Raw genomic sequence first — 27,465 nt, forward strand, 5'->3', positions numbered from 1 at the left:
CCATGGGAACTGCTGCAGTCTCAGCCTCTTTGTCTTGTATTTGTGGCACCATTTTGACTCAGTGGTCTCTCCCACCTTGGTTAAGATTTTATACCCCCCACAGCTTTACATCACTCCACCCTCCCACTGCATTCATTCCCATGTTACATTCACATTGTCGCACATCTGCCCCCTAGTTTCCTCCCGAGAAATGAGAATACTGTTAATCTGAAATATCTGCGGGGGAAAGAAAGAATAAATCGAAAATCTTTTTGATGCTAAGCAACATTCAATTGGACATTGATTAATGGTTCGATACACTGAATATATCATTTGATAAAAATCTGTTTTAAAAATAATTTCTAATCAGTATTATTCATGTTGGATTTATACATAGAGAAAAATATTTTTGTACCATTTTAAACCAAAATTAATAGTTTCGGACCAACGGAGACGACGATGATTATTTTATTATTATTATTATGATCATAACATAAACATACACGAATATCAATAGGTTAGGTTTTTTTTTTACATAAATAAAAAACGTGCCTGGTAAATGGTAAATTTGATTTATACGTTTTAAATTTAATTTAAGGTGTTTTATGTGTTTTCAGGTAATTTATGAATCGCATTTTAATTCGTTTCTTTAATGGTTTAAAAATGTGTGTCACGTCATTGACCATTAACTATTACTTTGGTAAAGATATATATTTATTTATAATATATATAAATGAATCAAAATGAAGGGGAAAAAGATATTGTTTTGTATTTGGGATTTTACTTTTCTGCCACAATTCGTTTACGTAAATTAAACCAACGCTGACACGCAAACGCTTCGAACAGACATATTTTGTACCTCTTCTGTTGCCGTACATTATGTTTCTGTCACACCACTAGGGGCCCCACTGAGTTAAAGAGATGGTTGTTTTTCTCGGATCTATATAAAGTAGATGACAACCGAATGTTTTAGTTTTTGATTAAATATGATTTGGAGATCAATTGCTCTGCCATGAAATGCATAAATTATGCGTCACTCTTGCACACAACAGAGGAAAGGAAGAGAGGCGTCGGTCCACTGGAGTTGTTCATCAGTTTATTCTGAAGCATAATTTTTTGTTTTGTCCATGGCGTATTTTTTGATTAAAGAAGGTGAGTTTGCCGTTTTTTCCCAATGTAATATACTTAACTGACAAGACAACAGCGTAAGAAAAACTGCGAAATGGAGACAGGAAGGCACTTAAAATCCAGTTCAGAGACACACCAAAAATAGTTCTAAAGGTACAGTCGTATGTAAAGAACGTGCTGAAGTGACACTACACATTTTATTTCCTATTTTACTACAATTTGTTTTGTTCCATTCGAGTCAGTCTGTCAAATGTACAAACATGCATAATGCAGTAATGTATTTTGCAGTAATTATTATGTTGTATACTTATAATTACTTTATAACTATACATAATAATAATAATTTATTATTAATGCATTGTGGTATAATATAATTATATTATAATTGCAAAGTAATTAGAACAATTATAATATATTACTGTTTAATTCCATCTTTTTTCTCTTGTTCCTTTTTTAGGGCACCCTATGACTTCATTGACGGTAACAGACAAACGGTGGAAAAGCAAATTCATTTGGTCAGATAAGAAACTGGCACATCATATCTTCAGTCACAGAACGACAACTAGATCCAAACATTACTCTCTGAATATATGTTAATTTTGACTTTGGTCATCATGATATTTTAACCCTCTGTGTTTTCAAACAATTAATTCTTATTGTAGATAAGCATTATTAGATGTAGTGATGCAGATGGGACACATTATTGGATAGTGTGTGAGGAGGTTTGAATGAGTAAAGCGGGACAGACGCCTTTGTCGGGAGTGGGAGGACTGTTGGGCAGACAACGTGAGATCAGAGGTCATTCGCCTGGACGTGACACTGAAGGACTGCTGGCTATGGGAGCAGCAATGGGACCGTTACTGCTTTGGCTCCAGGATGTGGCAGCGGTGACCCTGCTGAGAGCTCGCAGGACGCTTCTAAGAGTCGCCATCCTATTGTGTGTCCTGGTGCTTCTCCTCTGGGTCTCCATCTTCCTGTATGGAAGCTTCTACTATTCTTACATGCCCAGCGTCAGTTTCTCCACACCTGTTCACTTCTCCTACAGGTACAGACACATCATCAGGGCTGATCAGGAACATTCCTGTCTTGTTTTGACAACGTCTGTTTGCGCATGACTGAGTCCTTAATTAGTCTGGTCCAATGAACAAATACTGTTGGAGGCATTACTAGAGTTCGTAATGCATTGTGGTTGATTCATTTCTCTTCCATTTCACTCTTAACAGTACAGATTGCGATGCTTCAGATTCAGTCCTCTGTTCTTTCCCCACGGCTAATGTCTCACTCTTGAAGAATGGAAGAGACCAGGTACATCCCAATCCCACTCAGAGTGACATCATTTAATGACTACATACAGTGGACCAAAAAAGCCACACTTAATGTATGAAGGTCAATGTTTTGGGGGATACACCATCAGAGTAAGACTGAAGTAGCTCCTGAATTTTTTAAAAGTTATTTTTAGTAGAAAAGGGCCTCACGTAACATCTGTACAATTTATAGACATGTTTTTACAGGGTTCGCCTAAATGACCTGTTAAAGCTTTGCTGTATACATTATGTAACAAGCCCATTAATGATGAACAAGAAAAATTATAATGCTTGTATGTTAAATAACTAATATTAATGGTTGAGAATAAAAATGTTTTTTCTGTCATATTTACAGCTGATTTGCTTCACTCTTTCTGGTAGGTGATGATGTCCGGTCAGGCCTACAGGATCTCTCTGGAGCTGGAAATGCCTGAATCTCCTGTTAACGAACAGCTCGGCATGTTCATGGTCAAAATGTCTTGCTATACCACTGATAGGACAGTCGTTCCCTCTGTGGTCCGCTCAGTGAGTGAAGACTGCTCTCCCCAAATTCTCTGCTGTTTATTCTGTATGGCTGATTTAAAAGATTTAGCAAATCAGTTGTTGCTAAGTCGACCATCAAATATATCAGGGGTTTTATTTAGCCTAAAAATAATAACAAAACCACAATTTTAATTGCCAGTAATTTTAAGCATTAAAATGTACAGTATGAAAATTGGATATTCAATTGGACATTTTTGGAAGATTACATTTAATAGCATTATTAAAGAGTTAGTTGACCCGAAAATTAAAATTCAGACATTAATTACTCACCCGCATGTCATTTCAAAACCATAAGACCTTCATTCATCTTCGGAACACAAATTTAGATATTTTTTATTAATCCAGGAGCTTTCTGACCCCTCCATAGACTGCAATTGTATTACCACTTTCAAGGCCCAGAAAGGTAGTAGAGACATCATTAAAAGAGTCCATGTGACTACAGTGGTTCAACCTTAAAGGGATAGTTCACCCAAAAATGAAAATTAGCCCTTGATTTACTCACCCTCAAGTCATCCCAGGTGTATATGACATTCTTCTTTCAGACGAATATAATCAGAGTTATATTAAAAAAGTCCAGGCTAATCCAAGCATTAGAACTGGATTAATAGTTGCTCTGTTTTTGAAGTCCATAAAAAATGCACCTGTCAGTCGAATAATGTGCTCCACGCGGCTCCGGGGTGTTAATAAAGGCCTTCTGAAGCGAATCGATGCATTTGTGTAAGAAAACGATCCATATTTAAAACTTTATCAAGTAAAGTTCCAGCCGATCGCCTTCCGTGTAAAAGTGTTGAAAGTGAAACTCAAGATGCGTACGTGACGTCATGACGAGCCTACCTGGTCACGTTAGTCTTTCGATCGGCAGAGGACCTTTCAACACTTTTTCCATAAATTGAACACGGAAGGCGATCAGCTGGAACTTTACTTGATAAAGTTTTAAATATGGATATTTTTCTTACACAAACGCATCGATTCGCTTCAGAAGGCCTTTATTAACACCCGGAGCCGCGTGGAGCATGTTATTTGACGGACAGATGCATTTTTTATGGACTTCAAAAAACTGAGCAACTATTACTGCTATTATAATGCTTGGATTAGCCTGGACTTTTGTAATTTAACTGAGATTGTATTCGTCTGAAAGAAGAATGTCATATACACCTAGGATGACTTGAGGGTGAGTAAATCATGGGCTAATTTTCATTTTTGGGTGAACTAACCCTTTAATCTTATGAAGTGACAAGAATACTTTTTGTGAGCAAAACCCCTGTCCCCACCCTCCCCACCCAAAAAAAAACAACTTTATTCAACAATTTCTTCTTTTCTGTGTCAGTCTCTGACGCTGTTCGCATAAGCACCACGATGCATGTGCTGATGCAGGAGCCAGCCAATAGGGAGCCGGCATTCTGACATAGAACCTGGAAGCGTTGCACTGTGTTTACTACGTGAACAGCATAGGAATCTGACACTGAAGAGAAGAAACTGTTGAATCAAGCCATTCATTATTTATTTTAGTCTCGTCCGACGTGAGGGTGAGTAATAAATGACAGAATTTTCATTTTTGGGTGAACTAACCCTTTAAATTATTAAGTAACTTTAAGTGAGCTTAAGATAAATTATAGTAAATATTTAGTAAATATAATGTAAATGTAAAAATAAGGGAAATAAGCAAGAACAATTAAATATCCTATATCAGTCGGTATACACTACTACTTCTCTCTTGCAATTTCCCTGTGTTGTCTGCAATCATTGGGGTTGCGTCTTGCGAGTAACTTTACCTTCCTCTGTGTCAATGTAAAAATAAGAGAAATGAGCCTGCACAATTAAATATCCTGTATCAGTCGGTTTACAGACTTTTTTTAAAATTATAATGTATATGTATAAAATTTAGGACTCTTTTATATATGTGTCTTAGAAAAAAACATTACTGATGTGCATCTTGAGACAAAACAATGGCACTGACATGTTTTAAGATATGTCAGTGCAAGTTGTTTGAAGTTAAAACAGCTCAAAAATGCATTTTAGCCTGGGACTATTTTAAGGCTTGTCTGTGAAACCGGGGTTAATAATGTTACAAAAGATTTCTATTTCAAATAAATACTGTTCTTTCTATTCATCAAAAATCCTTAAATTATAAATGTATACGGTTTATACATTATTCTGATAATAATAAGAAGAAATGTTTCTTGAGCAGCAAATCAGCATACTATAATGATTTCTGAAGGATCATGTGACTCTAAAGTTAATGGTTTTTTTATATTGTAATATTGTAATGACAGTCATTAATTGGCCGTTGAACTCATAAGTATTGTTCCTTGTATATTCTCATCAGACGATGCTGCACTACCGCTCAGATCTGCTGCAGACCATGAGCACACTGCTGTTTTCGCCACTCCTGCTCACAGGTGTGTCTGAGCAGAAACAGCTCATTGAAGTGGAGCTCTTCCCAGATTTCAAATCAGACCTTGTAAGTTTGTAAAGTATGAACAAGACCTTTTAAAAAAAAAAAATGTTTTGCACTAAAGACATGCATTAAATTGATCTGTCCTTCGCAGTATCAACCTGCCATTGGTGCTGTGATTGAGATTCAGTCTCGCAGGGTCCAGATTTATTCTGCCCAGCTCAGGATCCATGCCTACTTCACTGGCATTAGGTATTTGCCATCATTTGGTTGTATAATTTTCCATCAAATGATGCTTCTATCTTACCATCCTGTAATGTCCTTCTCTCTTGCAACAGATACCTCCTGTATAATTTCCCTGTGATGTCTGCAATCGTTGGGGTGGCGAGTAACTTCACCTTCCTCAGTGTCATTGTGCTCTTCAGTTACCTGCAATTCATCTGGGGAGGGCTCTATCCCCCTGAGCAGGTCAGAGTGAGGGTAAGACCATCTGTCTGCCTAATCTATTCAACCTTCATCCTATCACACTTCCATTGGATTCATTCCAGATGTCTGTTTGCATACATAGGTGATGATGGGAGACTCGACGCGTCTTCAGCAGAGGAGGGAAGAAGCACGTAAACGCATGCACTCATCCTCCAGCTCTCCTAGTAAGAACACAGTTCTGTTTACTGCCTCACACACCTAAACACATCAGTCAAACAGATCAGTAACTAATACACCATTCTTTGACTGTCCCCAGTCATTACGTACGGAAGAGAAGGCAGTGAGCTTCCAGATCCACCACAACAACCCAAACAAACAGTTCGAAACAAAGGTAAACGACAAAAGGGAAATGTGGATTTCTGTAATACATTATTTGCATAAATTGCATATATGTACAATAAATGCAATGATCAAGTCACTGAAGAATCATGCAAATCATGTTTGTTTGTGCAGGTGATTTGGACACTCCTAGTGTGATCGGGACAGAAGACCTGAACCAGATGCAAGAGGATGAAGCTGGTAAAAATGTTAACTAAAGCATACGAATAAGAAATTTGGGGTTGGTCTGATTTTTTTAATGCTTTTGGACAAAATATCTTATGCTCATCAAGGCTGTGTTTATTTGATCACAAATACAGTATAAACCGCAATATTGTGAAATGTTATTACAATGTAATATATCTATTTTCTAACTTAATATATATAAAAATGTAATTTATTTGTGATGGCAAAGTTGGATTTTCAGCAGCCATTACTCCAATCTTTAAGTGTCACATGATACTTCAGAAATCATTATAATATGCGGATTTGCTGGTCAAGAAACATTTATTATTATTATCAATGTTGTGATATTTTTGTGGAAACCAAAATACATCATTTATTTTAAATATAATTATTTTCTAACAATATTGATGTTTTACTTTTAATTTAATGTATTCTTGCTGAATAAAATCATTCATTTCTTTCAACAATAACAACAACAAAAATATATATATGTAGTTTTATCAAACAAGTCCGTTCTCAATGGTCATTGGTTAATGTTTCTGCCATCAGCTCAGGACTCTACAGATGAAGCTCCCATTTTCCTTGAGGCTCCTCGTATTGCAGAGACCAGTTTGAGTGAGGGGGACCCAGATCAAGAGCAGAGGGGAGCAGGAATAGGAAATGGGACTCAAGAAGAAGAAACAGCCCAACCACAGTCCTCAGACAACAGCCTTAGACAAAGGCATGGACCCTGGATGAGGCTCTGAGCTCCAAACTCTGGAGTAACCACATACGCACATGCATTCTGTTACATTAGAACACCTTGTGTGACTCATATCTAGCTTATTTGAGACATTCCTTTATGTATTACCATAAGAATTTTTCGGATGCATTTGGAAACCAGTTTACCTCATAGTGCTGATGTGAAGCTCGACAGAATTTCCTGATTTTGTTTTCCTTTAGCTGAATGCTTCCTATAGGACTTAAACGTCACCTCTAGAGTCATGTTTTAATGTGTTATTGCTGAGGTTTGTGGTTCTGTTACAATATCAGTTTTGCATGTAAAGTATAACTATGTGTGTAAAATATGTCAGCATTTCCATTTTATTTATATTTCTTTGCATTCCTCTGCGCTGTGATGTTCTTACAAAATATTTAACAAGGTTTAGCAGTTCCGTTCAACTTCTGGGGGTATTGAAAACTATTTTGTTTAATTTATTTTAATGTAAAAAAAAAAAAAAAAAAAGTAAAATATTTTAAGAGAACCATGTAACATATAATCGAAAATACACAGACACAGAAGTATAAATGATATATGGGAGGGAGAAAAAAAACTATACATAAATATATATATGTATATATATATATATATATATATATATATATATATATATATATATATATATATATATATATATATATAAATAATGTGTGTGTATATAATTATAAATTATTATTGTTACGGTTACAATTTACAATAATATTCCAACTCTACATGGAATACTAATATGTAAGGATATGGTGTTTTTATTTGTAATATTTATTGAATTAAATTCTATTAATAGTTTATGCATATTTGTCCACTCTCACCAAAGATTCGCTATTATATCTGCTTTATTGTTTTGCAGAGCAATTTTAAAGCATATCAGTAGTTTATTATGAAACGAAGAACGTTCATATAGCCTTATGTTACTTTGATGGTTTTTGTGTTTATTTAATAAATCAGACATTAAAGCAATTGCTTTCCATTTTTTTAAAGCAACAGTCACTCCTTTACTGTCACTAGGTGGCAACGGTGACGTGGTGTGCAAACGTACAACTGAGCGGTAGAAGAAGAATCTGGCGCAGCTGCGTTTGAGACGGATTCGGACACAAAACACTGTCAAGAAAGGATCTCTTCAGATCTCGCAGGCTTTCAGTGCGTTTATCTTGCGTTATCTTGATTTAGTTTTATATAACGTTACAAAAATAGGAAATAATACGTGGGAATCCTATATTTTAAGTATAAAGTAGCGTAAAAGCCTTCTTTAAAGATGGCGACAGCGGACGGCTCGCGCTACTATAATGGTAAGTTTGAGCCGTTAGCAAAAGCGCTTACATCCATTTAAAATCTGTACCATTAATGAAGTTTAAGTTACATTATTCACATTCTTATTGCACCCCAAAGACCATTTTCTAGTTCTCTGGGGTCTTTTGCCTTGTGACGTTACCCTAACATTTACATAAGTTACCTCTAGCCAGCTAGCTTTTGTTTTTGTAGGTGCGTGATGTGTTTTTGTTGTTAGCAGTTAGTTTAGACTAACAGTAATCGCATTGTCTCAGCTGATTTAGCCACATTTCGTGTTTTATTTGGGGATTTTGTCGAAGAAAATTGAGCGGGGTGAACAGTCTGACCGCATGGTGAGAATGTGTGTTGAGGTCGTGTTGAACTGCCAAGTTTGCATACGTGTTGTTTATTATCAAATTTGACCAAAGTTGAATATAGTATGAAATAATAATGAGAATATGGAGCTCATATTCGAAGTTAACTTTAATTCAGAGGCCCTCACTGAGCAATATATGCAGTTAGCCAAATGTAAAATGTAATTCTGACAGCTTGTAATATAATTAAATTAGATTTATAACCGACTATTTTGCTTAGAATCATTTAAATGTAATTTATATGATTAGTTGTCTCGCTCACTTTTAAAATGTAATTGTTTTATATTTCAAATAGTTTCTTTTGATAATTATAATGTTTGATCTTTAGAAAATTGGATATCAAATTTGATGCAGCTTTTACTCTTTATTGATAATTTGGTTAACTAAAATTATTTTTTTTTTAAACATATACAACAAAACAGATAGAGGTGGGGTAAATGAGACGAGCACATATTGTACTAATGCGTATTCTGTCCAGTGTACCAACCCAGCATTTCTTTCTAAAATGTGACACTTTCAACATTAATTCCAGGATTTATTAGGTTTTGGGGGTATAGCTAATGTGCTATATAGCGTGAAATGTTTTTTTTTTTTTTTGTTTCTTGTCCAGCAACAAAAAACTTTTTCCAGCCAATATCCAAGCAGTTGCACATTAGCACTTGTTTGATCAGGGGTTACGACACGTCACTTGCAATCTTTCACACCTCTGACTCTTTCATCTTGCATCTTTCAGAGCATGATGACCGTGTCGGTGTACCAAAGCATCGCAACCGCAAAGGCAGAGGCCCTTTCAGGGCCCCCTTGTACAGCGAGCAGATTTCTCGGCCAAGGCAGCGAGGCGGTTACAATGGTGGTGGTGGTGGTGGAGGAGGAGGAGGAGGCGGCCCTGGTCCCGGTCCCGGTCCCCGGTCGAGACTTCATGATGATGATGATGGAGATGTGACCATGGCGGAAGGTCCACAAGACAGCGGCTCCCAGCGCAGATTGTAAGATCGTGTGATGCATAATTAGGGTAAACATACCTATTAAGCTCTAGCCTGGATGCCAGCCGAACTCTTCTGAAAAAATGCCGCTTGGGGAGTAAAATATGTGTTTTTTGGCAGGGTTGCCTGCTAAAATGTACATTCCCGGGTCTAAATATCACATAATTGGGGTCACTTCAACCCACGGACATGGAAAAACAACCCGCGAGAAACATGCGGACATGGCAACCCTGTGTGCAGTTGAGTTTGACATTTGACAACTAACGTTATGCGTTGCTCTGATTGGTTGTAGGTAGGGCTGTAACGATTTGACCAAAAATAAAAACCTCGATTAATTGAACATTTTACCTCGATTACGATTAATGAACGATTATTTTGCTTTTGCTTTTTTTTTTCTTTGCTTTCCATTTTTTGCCCTCATAAGGTTTTTGAGTAAGTTCCTGATAAGGTTTTTACTGTAAATATTTTCTACTATAAAAGGTGGATTTTTTTTTTCTAATGAAAGTGCATTTCTTCTTTCATTCTATCATTTTACAATACTTGAAGGAAATACAGTTCACTTTCAGCAGTTAATGGGGCAGAAGATTTCTGTTTGTTGTACATCAAATTCAGATAAATTAACACAGTAGGCCTACATAGCCTATATTTATTTGAATGTATTAATGAGAGGGTGATTGTGTGTGTGAATTACTCATACCGTCTCTATTCATTATGAAGCTGTGGTTTGTACTTGCTTCAAAGGTTTTAAAATGTACACCTATAACGGTTGATTTTCTAAGCTACTTTAGTGACTTTACTTTAGTCACAGGACAGCGTTGACACTGCGTTTCTGCGCGCGATCTTCACGTGATGTGCGAGCTTCTGTCTGAGTGTTCGTTGGTCACAATATATCAGGCAATAGTTCAACATAACACACATCTGATGGTATAAAATCGTACCAATGTTCAAACTGGCAGGCCTTAAAACACATACAAATGACAGCTTTGTGAGGACGCAGGTGAAAGATTCTGCCTTCAGGGCACACGCACGTTGTCAGAGACGTGACACGGCTCGGCTCTCTGTGTCACAGAAAAAAGCTGAGCACTGAACGGATACGTTTTCCTTATTGTTGTTTTTGAATAGTGCACAATCGCTTTAAATGTTCAAGACTTTAAACGCATTTACTTGACAAACATTATGAGGACGAAAGCGATCTGGCTTCGGGGGTTGCGCGCACCGTGTGTGTGTGTGTGTGTGTGTGTGTGTGTGTGTGTGTGTGTGTGTGTGTGTGTGTGTGTGTGTGTGTGTGTGTGTGTGTGTGTGTGTGTGTGTGTGTGTGTGTGTGTCGGCTATTAGAAGAACGGCAATTAACTTGCCTATATAACTGTGTAAAACATGCAGTTACTATAGTGATTCTGGACATCTATAAACACAGATAACTGCTCCTGCATCTCTCTGTGTGCCTGCAAACTGCACTTGATGTGAGTGACGGGGCGGCGTCACGTGACTAAAACCAAAATAACCGACATGGGAAAAATATGTCGGTTAGAGGTTCTGAATTTCGGTTTCGATTATTTTTCGATTCATCGTACAGCTCTAGTTGTAGACCTATCCAATTGAGGTCTTTCCTGGTTCGGTTGAAACACGCCCCATAATCACAGCCCAACGGAGCAGAATCAGTCTCATATTCTGATTAGAATTGGGTATGACAACATCAGGCTAAGATATGTTAAAATAAAATATTAATCTCTCACACAATAATATTTAATTTTATTTTAAATTACAAAAGCATTTAAATTAAGATATACATCTTTAAATGCAAAAAGTCTGCCTGTGCTTAATGGGTACATGTTTGTACCCTTTAAGCACACCCCTGTTGCCATTAAGCTCACAACAATGTTTTGGGGAAAACTTTTTTTAAAGAATAATTTTATGAAGATAAACTTGAAGTGACAACCATCAGTTAATATTTAAAGTCTATTTATGAAGTATTTACATAGACCTTTAATGTGGATGAGCTTAAAGGGAGCACACTGAGCTTTATTGGAACAGCAAACCTTTATTTTAATTAATACATTTTATTAAATTAAATTGAAAAGGACAATTTTGCTAAATAAATTATCTAGGTCATGTATTAAGTTCATACATATTTTAATATGAACAGCTATTATTGAAAATATCTAGGAAATTATACTTTTTCTTGTCGATTTCACACTGAAGCTGTGATTTTCATAGTAGTGCACCCTTTAAGCTCACCATACAATAATATGAATTAATAAAAAAATACAGCAGTGTAAACCACAGAACATCAATAAACTGTAAATGTATAATATAATGGATTTAAAAGTACAAGCCAGTAATGCCTTTGAAGTAATATATTAGTGTAGCTCACAATCTTATATAGCTAGTAAGCTAACAATGTTCCGTAGCACCTGCGCTATGTTGCTAAAACTATCTTTTGGATCTAACTGTAATTAATTCCCACATCTAGGTTATAATATGCAAAAGTCTAAACATTAATCTCTTAATTTTGCAGTAATAAGTTATATTTATCGAAAATAAAGGGTTAAACATCTAAAAAAAAAAAAATGCACATTTAAGGGGCTCCCCTTTTGGTCAAAGTTTTCAGACAGCTTTCACAGACAGTGTGAACACACAGATACCCATATCTCAGTGTACAATGATCTGATTAGCTTGAAATTACACAAGGTATATAGTAAAAAAAAAAAAACATCAATTGGGTAAGACATCGAGTTGGATGATAAATATATATTTTTTTCTTTTTATAATCTGAGCTCAAAGATAGTAGTGTGCTTAATGGATTCTTGAGCTTAATAGGTACGTTTACCCTATACATATTTTCTTATGTAATCGTCATGGTACAACAGACAAGATTTTATACTTCCTTTCAGCAATCCATATGGCCGACCACAGAATCGCCGTGAGGAGCGCAATCGCAAAGGTGGACGAGGTGGCGGTGGAGGTGGAAATGAAGATCGAGGTGGCACTGGCAACCGATATGGAGGCAGAGGTGGCGGAGGTGTCGGTGGTGCTGATGGAAGTCGCAAGAACTGGTTTAAAATGACTGTTAGTATATTAGACATTACTAGCGCATGAATTAAGCAGAAAGCATATTTATACTTACTTGAAAGCATGTTTATGACCTTATTGCATTGTGGTTGTACCACAGATTCCTTTCGGGAAGAAATACGACAAAGATTGGCTTCTGTCTTCACTTCAGAGTGTATGTTCTATGCCATTCCATGCAGTTCAAGTAAGTCTACGATAAAATATATTTCTTCGGCATGCCATAGAAAAGTGCCAATATGTCAAATTGTTAAATCTGTTCTGTCTTGTCTTTTTTGGTCATAGTATCACACTGATGGCAACAAGGCCCAGTTTTATATTGAAGACTCCACAACTGCTAATGCCTTGTTTAAAGTGTCAAGGAAAATAACAGACAAAGAAGGGTATAAGGTAAAAAAAAAAAAACCTTCACTTCACCTGATGCCATTTCTGCCATCTTTCAGTGTTTATGATGCATTTAGTCATCATTCTAATTATATTTTAAGTTATTTATTATTCGGTTTATGTGCAGATCTGTGTAAAATTCTAGTTTAATCATTGGTTTGAGAATCTAATTTAGTGTCAATCTGTTGGATGGATAGGTGACTATTGTTATGAACACCTGTCCACCACCCACTATGATTCACACTGATCTGAAGACCTCAGATCTGGGGCATTTGAAGGTGAGTAATGGTTACCTGCAGCAGCCTTTAAGAGGGTGTTCTCATTCATTTTATTTATGGATAATATACATAAACCTGACTGTCTTCTGCAGCAATGCATGGCTAAACGCTTTGATGGATCACAGCAGGCTCTTGATCTGAACAACATCAGAGTTGATCCAGGTTTGACTTGCATACAGTCCTCTTTTTCCAAACAAAAACACTTGTTCAGCTTTGTTTGTTGTGGGCTGTTGCTCAAATGTTGATCCTTCTTTTCTGCCAGATTTGGTTTCTCAAAATATTGAGGTCACTTTGAATAGGAGGAACTCCATGCTGGGAGTTATCAAAATAATTGAGGAGAACATTCCTGAGGTATGAAATGACATTTTACATGTATGATTGCCTGAAAATATAAATTTCTTGCAAAAAGCTTAGCAGGCATCAGCATATTAGATATTTATATATTTATAAAGGATCATGTGTAGGGATGGAACGATTACCGGTTTCACCATAAAACACGATAAAATGTACTGACGGTTAGTAATATTGTTTAAAATGTATCATTAAAACCATGTGTGATTATCACGATTTTGGAAAACTCGCTTTAAATCCTGTCCAGTCAGCGTCAGTCTGGTGCAGGCGCAGCACGCACCGTTGTTTTTTTTTAATGAGAAGAAATGGCAGAAGGCAGTGACAGCACTCGGGGGCAATTGTTCAGCCTTCTAAAAGGACCAAATCTGAGGTGTGGCCATATTTTGGCTTTTACAAAAGATGTAGAAAATGCCAGAAGAAAGTCGCTGTAATGGGGTGAAACACTTCAAATCTGCAAAAGCAAGGCAAGTGGTCTTTGATCTCAATGGCACAACTACGTCTGGGAAATAATAATGTGAAGCTTGAGCCAAAGACGAACGAACAAGTTCAGACAAGACTAGGGTGACATTTATGGGATAATAATCGGGGCTCGCCATTTGCTGGTGTATTAAGGCTGTGGCGTGTAACACAGTCACTCCCACTAGCCACTTTGGCGGTTTAACTTATTATTGTCTTCTCAAAAGCCATCTGTTATAATCGCGCTGCGCATTATAACCAATCATGCGTGTTTCCGTGAGTTTATGAATGCAATGTCTAATAATCAGAGGCGTTCAGATTAGCCAGAGTTTTGTTCAGAGCGCGCTCTCACTCACTGAAATCTCAACTCATAGCAGAGATGAACATGCGATGTATGCCGGAGGTTCATTCATCATACTGATTGACTATTTTTGTTCTATTTCAGCAGCGAAAATAGTTGCAAACAAACACAACAGAACCATAGTGCATCTGATATGACTGGCATAAAGTTGGCTTTACGTTTGATATTCGTAAATTTAGGGACCGTCTCTAAAGTTACATACAACATTGATATACACGTTTCTAACTTCAATAGCATTTGAAGAGAATTACTTAGTCATAAAACCAACTGTAAAGTGTTCATCTAGGCGTCAGTGTACAATGCACACCTTTATGGATTTTTAATAAAATAAACTGTCAAATCATATGAAAATATGGATATGTATTATTTCACTAGGATACTGTTCGTTCTCAAAATATGCTAGATTTAAATGCGTCATAGCTGATAGAACACTGATGAGAATATTGCTTGAGAATATATTTACAGAGATAATATTTGAGATTGTATTTACACCAAATTATTATTTTTTCAGACAGGCAACTGTTAGTGTTTCTAGATTAAGGAGCTTTACACATAACCTTATCAGAGCTAAATAGGCCTATTTGATAACCTGTCATGGTATACATTTCATGTAGACTTGATTTGGGTGTGTACAATGCTCATTTACATGTAACAAAAAACAATTTGTTTTCAGTGTGTGCGTCTGTTCTTTTCATCACTTTCATCTCATTTGAACAAAACCGTGATAATATTGATAACCGTGATCATTTGGGTCACTTTAATCGTGATGTGAAATTTCCATACCGTTTCATCCCTAATCATGTGACACTGGAGTGATGACTGCTGCAAATTTTCTTAACCACCACAGGAATAAATTAGATTTAAAAATATATTCAAATAGAAAACAAATCTTTTATATTAAAATTATATTTGATAATATTACAGTTTTTGCTATGTTTTTGATCCAATGAATGGTGAACTTTTTCAAAAGCTTAAAAAATTCTACAGATCCCAAATGTTTGAACGGTAGTGCACATGAATTCTACTGTACCGATGCCAATTAAATCTCTCTTTTTTCCCCCCATTCAAAGCTGGTTTGTTTGAACCTGAGTAACAACCGGATATTCAGGCTGGATGACTTGGCAGAAATTGTCAACAAGGTTCCCAACCTGAAAATTCTCAATCTGTCACACAATGAGGTATGAGTATGCTGTCTGAGACCTATAGATTTGCCTTTTCCTGTAATCTTGTTAGTCATGTGTCATTGTGTCGTCTTGTAGCTGAAGACAGAGAGAGAACTTGATAAACTGAGAGATCTGAAGCTGGTGGATCTCTCATTGGAGGGAAATCCTCTGTGTGGCCACTTCAAGATCCAGGCCGACTATGTCAGGTTAGTCTTCTCAACTGTTGCCTGTTGAAAATAAAGCCAGAAAAATACTATACACAAGTACACAAATCCAAGCACAAGACTTGCAAACGTGCTTTTACATTACTCAGCAGTAACGAGCCTCTGTGTGCCTCAAACTATAGAGGTTGATATGAAAGAGAAAAATAGTTTGTGCTAATGGCCACTAAAGCACTCTGGCAGCACTGAGAATACAACGCATACATGTGTTGCATCATTAATTGCAATGTGACCATTTTAGGAACACAATGCAAAGTCTAGCTTGCACAGTTACAAGTTTATGCTTCTACGTACATTTGTAGAGTATGTTTCAGCCCTGGAATAGAATAGTTGAGTGTTTGTGTGGTTGTGCGCTCATTTGTGTGGTTGAAAGCATGTATATGCATGGACATTTGTATCACCGTTAACAAAAACGGTAAACAAAACTGTGTAAAATGCACCTAGAAAACATGAAGATTATTTATAGCTTAATTAGAGACAGACATATAATGTTTGTTGAACATTAAAAATACATTGCATTTTAATTTGTTCTGGAGGAATAATAATTGCATTTTAATTTATTCTGGAGGAATAATATTTGCCCGGCAGGAATCTGATGCGAGGACATTCTTAGTAGAAAGTGTCCTTAAGCTTTTTTTTTATTTTTATCACACTTGAAAACAATGAGCTATTTCTTAATTATTGCCTCTAATCACTGCATGTTATTCTAAAGAAAATAAAACATAATTCATAAAGTCCCATCCACCATAGTCATTCAGGCCTGTCTGTAATATGCAGGTGTATTAACTCTTAACCAGTAAGCTCTTGGTTATTTTCCACTAGTTCTATCATCAGGCATGTGATATTTACTTGTTCGTGTTCCAGTGGCAATCGAGTAAGCAGCATTAGTTTGTCAACACCACTGGTTCTTTTTTTATGGTTCTCACACCTGCTTTTTTTTCATTCTTGCTACCCACCACCACCACCACCTTTTTCTCTGTTCCCACCTGGTTGGCCCTGTAGCTTTTTGCACAGAACACAGCGAGTGCCTTTTTGGCATATTGTAAATATCCAAGCATTTTAGCATATTGTAAGTTTCATTAGTTTACACTTCAGTAGTTAATTCAATTTAAGCAGCAGCTTCGACATGTGACCTCCCAGAATATCCATGGATAAGTTGGCATGGAAAGACAGAACATAACCTTGGAGATGATGCTCTATTAAGTACATTTGTACTCCACCTTTCTAAAATGCTGGCACCCTCTTCCCTCCACCCACTCTGCACATGTCTGACACCTGAAGTACTGCTGATGCTGTTTGGCCAGTGAGAGGCTGGTTAGCCAAAGACGGGTAAGATCCCACCTCATGATTCAGGGACAACCTAAGGCAGGCACAGCCGCAAAACTGGCCACAGCCAACGCCTTGGATACGAAGAATGATCACAGAAGATGAAGAATTGTTCGTGAGGAGATGCCATGGGTGGAGATGGAGAGGGAAGGTGTTTAAGAGAAACCTTGAGCCAAGCACCGCTCAAAAGCATGAGCTCTGCTGCATAGTGCATAATGAATAATGAGAGTAGAGGCGATTCTCGTTGTCTCTCTCTGTTTCAGTATTCAAACCAAGGTGGAGTATAGTTGGTCAGATTGACCACTTTCATGATCCTCGTCCTAGAGCACATTGGAGGAAAAACGTCAAAGACAAAACTTTGAGAGGAAAATACTGGAGGAGGATCACAGGAAACAAATTTCAATTATTAATTTCAATATGAAATCGACTAAAGTACAAATTAGACTAAATAGGACATAGAAACGTAAGGTGTCTGGGCTCAAATGTAGCGTTAATTAATTGCTTGAATATATATATATATATACCCTGCTGTTCTTAAATTCAATAGTAGGGTCCAAATTAAGTAGGCCATAAAACCCATACACCTTTATAACACTCATTTGATCATATTATGATCTGTTCAGAGGCTCAGGGTTCACCTTTTTTTTTTCCTTTTGATTTTAATGTTTATTTATTTAAATCTGACTCTTTTATGAACTTTCCACTCTTTTGGTGTGGTTTCTCGCTGTATAGCTGTCTGCTTTGTGGCTGATCCGTAAATCGAAACCTCACTCCCTAAGAGAAGAGTCACTTACGAATTATGTCTTATAAATTTATAATTTTTCCCATAAACTCTTAATAGCTATTCATACTATCATATTTCTCTTATTGTCATCTTGAGCAGCCTGGTTCTGCATCATATGATATGATCATTATATTTGTCCTCGAGGAAATTTGTTTCCTCCGTAGATGCGTACATCGTTAATTTGAGATATTAAAGCATGTTATGAAAAAGCATTGTATTTTGCTCTTAACAACTCAGCGTGCCAATATTTGTCAATCTGTATGTCCGTGCCTGATGATATGAATTATAAAAATAAATAAAAAAGCCCCATAGAGTTTTGCCATTTACAACCACTAGTATTACCAGATTATAGGGCGTCAGATCTGGTCCAGGAACATTAAACTATCCCGTTCCACTGGGCACACTTCCTAATTGTGCAAAAATTACTGACTGATTGCCTGACTGCTTGATTGATTGATTGATTGATTGATTGGTGTGAATGTTCACCAAACTCTACCCCTCACAACACCCCACTGGCCCCATCGTTTGCCAGCCTGCTTGTGTCTGTTTCGGCCTGTAGGGGGCACCAGTGGTGAGTATTGTGGATGGGTAAGTACCATGTGCCGGGGTGGGTGGGATTTGGAGCAGGGCTGTGATTGGCTCATTGGTGGCATGGCACAAATGCCCACGTTTTTCATTCTCATAAGTACAAGACAAACTTGCTCGAGTATTCAGTAAACCTTCACTACTTATCCAAATGGAAGTAATGGTTACTGTTTTTTGGTGTTGGTGTAAACTTGGTTACATACACTACTGTTCAAAAGTTTAGGAAATAAATGAAGGCTTTTATTCATTAAGGACATAATTAAATTGATCAAAAGATGTTACAAAAGATTTCTATTTTAAATAAATGCTGTTCTTTTGAACATTCTATTCATCAAATAATCCTGTATTGCTGTTTTGCCTAAAATATGAAGCAGCACAACTGTTTTCAAAATTAATGATAACATTAAATGTTTCTTGAGCAGCAAATCAGCATATTAGACACTGAAGAATGGCCTAATGATGCTGAAAATCCCGCTTTGCCATCTCAGGAATAAATTACATTTGAAGATATATTCGGTTAGAAAAGTTGTTTTAAATTGTGCAACTGTTTCACATTATTATGGTTCTTGCTGTATTTTATTAAATAAAAAAACAGCCTTGGTGTGCATTTAAAAATCGCACCGACCACAAACCTTTGAGCGGTAGTGTACATGGAAATAAATTCACAGTATCACAATATCTCAAGCCCGATGGATAATTATCTGTGAGTAAATATTTCTCTGATTGAATACACCTTTTACCTATTTGTCCTGCACTTAAGATGTCCCGGCTCAAGTTTTTGAGTGTTTGTTTGTGACTGTTTCATTGGCGCATGTGCAGTTCGTACTAACCTCGTTTCTTTTGTTCTGTCTTTGTGATTGTTGGACAGTGCCATTCGGGAACGATTCCCCAAGCTGCTCAAACTGGTAGGAAATCCACAGTGTTTATCTTTTGTTGTAACCCAACGTTATTTGCTTGAGAACACAAGTGGGGTAATCATAATTGAAATGTTATCACATTCGCTCATTGGCTTAATTGGGTATTAGACACATTGTTTGTATGTTCCTTGTTTACAACAGGATGGACACGACCTTCCGCCTCCCATTGGTTTTGATTTGGAGGTCGCTCCTTCGACTCTTCCTCCCTGCAAGGTTTGATCGAGATCTGTTCTTCAATTTGAGATCTATTTTATATCATGTTTCATACTTAACCTCTCTCTTTCACTTTAAACACAGCCTAGCTACTTCTGCTCTGAAGACATCAAGAACATCATCCATTGCTTCCTGCAACAGTACGTATTTTTTGGTCTTAACACATGCATATATTTAAGAACTAATATGTTCAGATCAAAATGTTCACCCTCTGTCACCCTCCAGGTATTACAGCATATATGACTCAGGAAACAGACAGCCCCTCCTGGATGGTTACCATGATGGAGCATCTTTTTCCCTCACCATTCCCTTCATCGTGCAGAACCCTTCAAAGTACAGTATACTTTCTCTGTGCTATATCATGTTGTCAGCATCACCACTGTTGACTTCTTCTGAACAGTGTGTTCATCTTTTTGTCCGCAGGAGTAGTTTAGGGGATTACCAGAAAGACAGTCGCAATATCAAGCGCATGAAAGACCTCAGTAAGTAATTGTTAAATAATCTAAAAAAATCTGGAAAGTCTCTGTTGTGAGTTTCTATCATCTAATTTCTGTGGGTTAGTTTTTGCAACATCAAGGTGCGATCACATTTCGGCTACATTTCAAACAAAACAAGCAGCTTTTTTTAGTAAAATGTGCATGACTAACTTGAACACAAGTGAAACTTGTGTGGGGAACTTTTTCGGCATCACGCAAAAACACCCGATTGCACAGATTCATGTTGAAATGCCTGGATTTCACAGAGCTGTGGTAAATGTGACCGCACCTTTTAGTTTGTGTCCTGAATTCTGTGATGAGTTGTGCCATTTTCTTTCAGCTACACGGTTTCGTTTGATTAAACACACACGATTAAATGTGGTGGCTTTCCTAAACGAACTCCCCAAAACCCAGCACGACATCGCCTCCTTTAACGTAGATGTCAACACCTACACAGTGAGTTAAACTCGCGGTTCAGTTTGCTGGTTTTATATTTGACATCAAATTTGCAGTTCTAATTGCTTGTCGTTTCCAGGCTACACTGTTGGCGTTTACAGTCAGTGGAGTTTTCAAAGAAAGTGAGTTCCTCTATCTAGAATGATTCAGAATCGGCAGCTTTACTCTGAGCTGAGACACATGGCCTCATGTTTTCCTCTTCTCCTTTTTAAGTGGACGGCAAATCCCGAGAACTACACAGAGCCTTCTCTCGAGTATTCATTGCTGTTCCTGCTGGAAATGGGTACGGTCTCGCTTAAAATTAAATGTAAATAAAAATAAAATGTGCCATTGGTCACATCACTGTAACCTATTTTCAACTTTTCAGTCTGTGCATTGTGAATGACGAGCTGTTCATTCGAAACGCCACTACAGAAGAAATCCGCCGTGCGTTCGTTGCTCCCGCCCCCACACCGTCCAGCAGCCCTGTGCCCACTCTGTCCGCCCCTCAACAAGAAATGCTTGCTGCTTTCTCCCTAAAGTCTGGCATGAACCTAGAATGGTCTCAAAAGTAAGGACTAAAATACATTGCTTCTACTAGATATAGTCCTGTTTCTAGATTCATACAAAGATGGACAGCTTGTTAAGGTCAGACTTGCTTGTTATTTCAGGTGCCTACAAGACAACGATTGGGATTTTGACAGAGCTGCTCAGATCTTCACCGGCCTTAAGGTACTACCGCCAGTGTCCCTTTCTCATGGTTCACAGGAAGTCTTCTAGAATAAAGAATCATGTGTCCTGCATTCATCTTACAAGGGTCTCTTCTCTTACAGGCACAAGGAAAGATCCCAGATGTTGCATTTGTCAAATGAAGAGTTATTGTTGGGGATTTTATGGAAACTCTGAACCACAAGGTGCCTTCCTAATTCTATCCTCCCATCTCAAATAAAATCTCATTATTATTATTATTTGGTCTTAATTTCCCCCCCTGTAAATTTTTCTAAAGAAAGTTATCCACAATAATTTAAAAAGAAATGGAAATAAGGTTTACTGAGCATTTGAGACAAAAAGAAGGAAATAAAGAGAAAGAGGGGAAAACTCAGGAAGGCACCAAGACCAATTTTGTTTTCCACTTCCTTTTTTGTGAATACTCATCCTCTCCCCATTCCAACTTTGTGGTTCAAGTTTTCTGTAAGTTTTAACTGTGTTGTCATGTTCAATATGGGACATATATGACAAATAAAGTATGTCTTCATTGTTTGTTGTGTTTTGTAAAATAAATATTAATTAAATATTAATTATGATCTTATGTACTAAGTTTCTCTGTCTACCAAAAAAGGTGAATGGGCCATCATAAAATCAGTTACATCATGGAGCACCCATGCATTTCTAAAAGAAAAACTCTCAAAATTAGATCCAGTCATGAGGAAAACATTTATTGCAGCCTGGGTAACCATTACAGGTTAGATCACAACCATCAGAACCAAAGATTTGTGCGCTATACAGCCAAACTTTTATGCTCCAAGTAAACAAGTTAGTTCCTTGCATGGTTTTCCCTACAGAATATACAATAGTGTTGTTGATGAGAATTTCCGTCCTTTATTTTTTTAGAATGATAATTGGGCAATCAGGTCGATTACAAGGGGTGACCGATTATACAGTGTAAACTGGTTACAGTCAGTAACCTAAATCTCTGTGAGAAAGTTTGTGGCCAAGCTGCAGGTCAAGCCCGTCCCATCAGGCTCCACATTGAGCTTCTTGACCACTCCATCTTCAATCAGCATGGCATACCTACACACACACACAACCAGGATCAGCAGATGCAACTGAGAAGTGAAAGTGTCACCTCCACGAGAAGTAGACTGAATTATACATTTATTTCACAATGACATATTTTGTGTCTAGTTGTGACTAGTTCACCTTATTTATGTAAGGCCGTTTATGTTTTGCTGCTTGATGTTGCAAACTTGTTCATCAATAATTGAATTGGTTAATTATAAATGCACTGATTTGTAGAACAAACAGTTTTATCATTTACTGCCCTTTGTCATTCTTCTAGTTATTTACATATAGCGGCCAATGAATCGAAAGTCTCGTACATTCATAGAAAATACGTTGCAGAATAAAGTGGACACCATAATTATGATTTTTCAGGAAGACCATCTCACCTTTGAGACCTCAAATTTCCAAGCACCTGGAACAAGTGATCATTGTTCAGGAAGAGATCAACAGCCTGTATAAAGAAATGTATAATATCTATAAATCTCAGACAGCAATTAACATTTGGCACAGTAAAAACACTATTTCCTCATTTCAATGCATCCAGATCTATAATATGTGCTGTGTGTCACCTTTGTGAATGCTCCTGTGGGATCAGCCAGCATCCGCACCTATAATAAGTCAAGCATATAATGACTAAATAGATAAATCCTTAAAGAGAATAATTAGACAGTGATTTAGTAAAGATCAGGTCAATTAAAGGGTGGTGAGTTTCCCCACCTTGCCGTCTGCTCCGTTGTCCTTTCCCCAGGCGGACATAACAAACACATCATTAACCGACACACATGCGATCTCGCCCACACCTCTGGCCCTCAAATCCCCAGCCATCTGTATGAACCCTGGGAGATGAGTCTGAAAAAAACACGGGTGAACAGAGTAAAGACAAACAAGAGACTGTGACAGGTGCTGCAGTAATACGATGAAAAGAGACATGCACACATTCATTCAAAACTATTAATCAAATTAGGTTTATTATACTTCCTTCACAAATTATGTTATTATAAAGGGGTCTTTAAGCTTTTCAGGGACCACTTGAGTGTCGAATTTCAGGCCTGGCCATTAATAACATGCATATAGTACTATATAAATGCATTATAAAGCTATTAAATAGCTTTACTGACGCAAGGGCATAACAACCTGTCACTCACATGAGATCAACCAATAGCAAACCACAATGATCCAATCAATTCCCAATGGACAAAATCAACACCCGCCCTACATTTTTTTTCTTTTTTCTTTTTCATATACGTCACAATAGGGAGAAGAAAAAAAAAACCTTCTGTTTCTTATTATTGATGTACTGAGCCGTAGTACATTACATTTTAAAGTGGTAGAAAGAAAATTTTTGCAACTTTAGCTTCTTAGCATTTGTTGAAGTTAATAGTAACGTATTTTTTATTATTAAGTGCGAACTCGTGAAATAATGGGAGACATGTCAGAGTTCAAAATAGGACAAATTGTTGGCTCATCTGTGAGCAGGACAGCAAGTCTTTGTGGTGTATCGAGAGCTATAGTATCCAGGGTGATGTCGGCACACCACTACGTAGGAAGAACCACATCCAACAGAAGTAACTGTCATGAGGAAGCTGTCTGAAAGGGAAAAACAGGCTCCACAGGGTCAATATTCATCGTAGGGCTGCTATAGCAAACATTTAGTCATTTGGGCCAATGCCAATAACTTAACATTCTCTGATGAGTCCACCTTCACTGAGTTACGGTGTGGTGTGAGTTACCCAAAGAGGCTTAACACCCGGACTCTTTCTACCCAGAGTGAAGCACGGGGGAGGATCATTGATGGTTTGGGCCGTAATATCATGGCATTCCCTTCTGTGCTTGATGACTAAGGACTACCGATCCATTCTGGAGGACCATGTGCACCTAATGGTTCAAACATTGTGTCCTGAAGGGGGTTCTGTGTATCAGCATGATAATGCACCAATAAACACAGCAAGACTGGTGAGAGAGTGGTTTGATGAAAATGAAAGCGAAGTTGAACATCTCCCATGGCCTGCTCAGTCACCAGATCTAAATAGTATTGAGCCACTTTGGGGTATTTTGGAGGATTGAGTCAGAAAACGTTTTCCTCCACCAGCATCACATAGTGACCTGGCCGCTGTTCTGGAAGAGTCCCTCTGGCCGCTATGAAGGACTTGTAGCTGTCATTCCCAAGACTAAATGATGCTCTATTGGCTGCAAACGGAGGCCCTACACCATACTAATCAACATTTGTGGTCTAAAACCAGGTGTTTCAGTTTTATTGTCCAACCACTGTATCCACCTAATTTTAACAGGTAAGAGCGGGCGCTGCCATTTGTAATTTGAATGTGTCTGGCTTCCGGTGTCAAACGCTTCCAGTTATTTTTAGCTGTATAAAACAGCTTGTTTTGCTGCTTGATACTGCAAACTGGTATTTCTTACCATATTATTTTAATGTATTGTCTTAATTATAAACACAATGGTTTGTTGTGCAAACAGTTTTACAGTTTACTGGACTTTGATATATTCTTGCCATTATTTCCTTATAGCGGAAAATAAATCAGAAGTCTCGCACATTCCCAGAAAATACACCTTACTTCCGCATTGAAAAATAAGGTGGATATATAGAAGTGTGTATTTTATGTTAGCTTGAAATTGAATAACAATTGTCAGCATTAATTCCAGCAGATCCCATGTTGGTACCTTTGAACATCCAGGAGTGAATGCTCCTGGCACGCCAAAAAGAACTCCTTTTTTGCCTTTAAAGAGTTCAGCCATTGAGATGCTATTCCCCGGGTCTCCCTCCTGGACCTCTACAGCGGGAAGATGTTGACCAACCTTAAGAATAAAACACATAAAACTGATCAAACAGCTTCATTTCTTAATCAGTTATTTATCAGTGAGTTAATTCATTGCCACAGCAACACAAACACCAGAGCTCTGATGACAACAATTGTTCTAATTTCAGAGATCATGCGCTGTCACCAACATCACTTTAATAAGTTTGGACACACTTAAATAAATGATTCTTGTGATCTTAAAAACCTTATGATCTAAAGTCTTGTACTTCAATGCTTAAATTGATTTTGTATACAAATATAAGCTGTGCCTACATATTAATTTACAGACAAAAGCTAAAGTTGTAATATTTTATTTTTATGCGTTGTATTCGATAGTCAAGGAAAAGCAGCCAAAGAGCAGAGCGTCCAGCAAACATGGGAACTCCTTCATGGCTCACTCTTAACAAGGACCTTAAATAAAAATAGATTTTATCAATCAATATATTTAAGGATTATATATTGTAGGAGGTCAAAACCCACATTTTGTTATGCTTTTTTTGTATCCCTGTTACTAAAATATGGGACAATTTGGAAACTTTCCATGATTTGTGCATTTCTCTAGCAATAAAAATCCATACACAGTATAAAAACAAATGTTGTAATTTTAACAGTAAAATACTGTAGAAATATATATTGGTAAAGTTCGTAAAATTAAATGTATATATACCCACACCACAATAGGGGTGAATCCAGAGTGATTGGGACACTTTTTGCCATTGAGATGACTTGGAAAAAGTGTCCCAATTCACCCCTATATGAAACTGGAACAGTCAAGCAATAGGGTGATTTCAGGGTGATTGGGACACTTTTTCCAAGTCATCTTAATGGCAAAAAGTGTCCCAATCACCCTGAAAATCACCCCTACCTAATTCCCAAAGTAGGCAGCCATTTATGGTCTTTCATAATCTATATGGCTTTACTTATTTTAAATAACTTAATTGTATGGCTTTACTTAAATATTAATTATTATATCCATAATAAAGAATGGAGGTTTCCAAACTCGTGTCTGCTAATGTATGTAAAATGACTTAATAGTGATATTGTTGTTGGATAAAACGTAAGTAGCCTACATTTTCTTCTCTCGGCGCATATTGGCTCGATATTAAACACATAATCGATAACATAAACTTAAGTACGTAATTGTGGTGTTGCTCGCGAACATCGGATCTACACCCCAAGCGCGCACGCTTCCGTGCTTTCCTTTGCGCGTCACAGGCCTACAAGGAAATCGTTTACTTCCTTCACTAACATCTGATTTTAACTGATCACCCACAGCTTATTTGAATAAGAATCAGGAAAGGAAACCGCAGCAAAAATGTCATTCTGATCACGTAACATCGCGAACACAAACCCGTGCTCATGTTATGAAATGCGCGCAATAAAAATAAACCCATAGCTGCCACAGTATTCCAGAAGCATCTAATGCGTTTATTTTAGGCACCGCGCGGCGAAAATAGTGCCAAGGTCATGTGTAAAAGCCGACGACAGTGTCTCTGGATGTGCCTGTTAAAAGTTCTTACCTTAATCGGCATGCTGGCGATGTGTGTGGAGTGTAGCAGTCTAATACTGTGAGCGGCACGGACGCCTTTCTGTAGCAGTACAGTGGAAATCATCGCTTTATATACCAGCGTAGACTGGCCCATCAGCGCCTACGGGAACACACTCATCCAGCCGTCCCGTCACGCCTCCACCTCCCCGCCCCGTTATAGGGATCTGAATCAAAGCACCTGCTCACCTGCGACTATTAACTTTAATATTATAATAAAGATAATACACTGTTATTTGGACAATAACGTCACAATTAACCGTTATGCAGGAGGAAACTAAAAAACACTCCCTCCTTTAGTTTAGTTGAATGACATCGTTTCCCCTTGCCTTGTTTCATAACAATAAAAACAGATTTGTTGCTATGTTTTTATTATGAAACAAGTAGGCTTCATTTCTGTAGGAATTATTTTAGACAAATAATGTGTTTAAGAGTTCATCGATTGTGTGGCGCCATCTTGAAAACTAAGCTGGGATATAATTATGCCTTCATAAAGTTAATGATAACAGTTTAATGAGTTTTGACACTTTGCATTACAAGCCTTGAGCTCAAGGTCAAATTAAATTACAACGTGCTTTTAAAAAGA

At 37.4% G+C, this 27,465-nt stretch overlaps 3 protein-coding genes across 7 annotated transcripts; 2 read left to right on the forward strand and 1 right to left on the reverse strand.

The window, feature by feature from the left end:
• The first annotated feature begins 871 nt into the window (after positions 1–871).
• Positions 872–7,644, forward strand: bscl2 (BSCL2 lipid droplet biogenesis associated, seipin). 5 transcript variants are annotated; one of them, XM_079834715.1, is made up of 11 exons: positions 872–1,131; positions 1,565–2,152; positions 2,331–2,412; positions 2,793–2,936; positions 5,281–5,415; positions 5,504–5,601; positions 5,688–5,829; positions 5,918–5,999; positions 6,092–6,166; positions 6,289–6,354; positions 6,889–7,644. In XM_079834715.1, the coding sequence occupies exons 2-11, from the start codon at positions 1,836–1,838 to the stop codon at positions 7,083–7,085; spliced, it is 1,338 nt and encodes a 445-aa protein (XP_079690841.1). In that variant the 5' UTR covers positions 872–1,131; positions 1,565–1,835; the 3' UTR covers positions 7,086–7,644. The 5 variants fall into 5 exon arrangements, with proteins under 5 accessions (XP_079690841.1, XP_079690845.1, XP_079690843.1 ...); XM_079834719.1 differs by having other exon boundaries at positions 999–1,131; positions 6,289–6,394; positions 6,889–7,545; XM_079834717.1 differs by having other exon boundaries at positions 1,022–1,131; positions 5,688–5,817.
• Positions 7,645–8,120: 476 nt separating this feature from the next.
• nxf1b (nuclear RNA export factor 1b) lies at positions 8,121–22,046 on the forward strand. Its single transcript, XM_079834785.1, has 21 exons — positions 8,121–8,385; positions 9,473–9,725; positions 12,614–12,788; positions 12,892–12,975; positions 13,074–13,178; positions 13,370–13,450; positions 13,543–13,612; positions 13,713–13,801; positions 15,689–15,796; positions 15,878–15,987; positions 19,566–19,602; positions 19,756–19,827; positions 19,912–19,967; positions 20,053–20,160; positions 20,251–20,309; positions 20,644–20,759; positions 20,839–20,881; positions 20,973–21,042; positions 21,127–21,309; positions 21,410–21,470; positions 21,572–22,046. Exons 1-21 carry the CDS (start codon positions 8,352–8,354, stop codon positions 21,608–21,610), a joined length of 1,953 nt encoding a protein of 650 aa, XP_079690911.1. The 5' UTR covers positions 8,121–8,351; the 3' UTR covers positions 21,611–22,046.
• Positions 22,047–22,153: 107 nt separating this feature from the next.
• On the reverse strand, positions 22,154–27,196 carry prdx5 (peroxiredoxin 5). Its single transcript, XM_079834786.1, has 6 exons — positions 26,854–27,196; positions 25,197–25,331; positions 23,238–23,369; positions 23,090–23,128; positions 22,907–22,971; positions 22,154–22,529 (listed from the first exon to the last, which is right to left on the reverse strand). The coding sequence occupies exons 1-6, from the start codon at positions 26,974–26,976 to the stop codon at positions 22,424–22,426; spliced, it is 600 nt and encodes a 199-aa protein (XP_079690912.1). The 5' UTR covers positions 26,977–27,196; the 3' UTR covers positions 22,154–22,423.
• Between the last annotated feature and the right edge of the window lie 269 nt (positions 27,197–27,465).

This window comes from Gobio gobio, assembly GCF_949357685.1.
Source record: "Gobio gobio genome assembly, chromosome: 14".
In the NCBI taxonomy this organism is placed as follows: Eukaryota; Metazoa; Chordata; class Actinopteri; order Cypriniformes; family Gobionidae; genus Gobio; species Gobio gobio.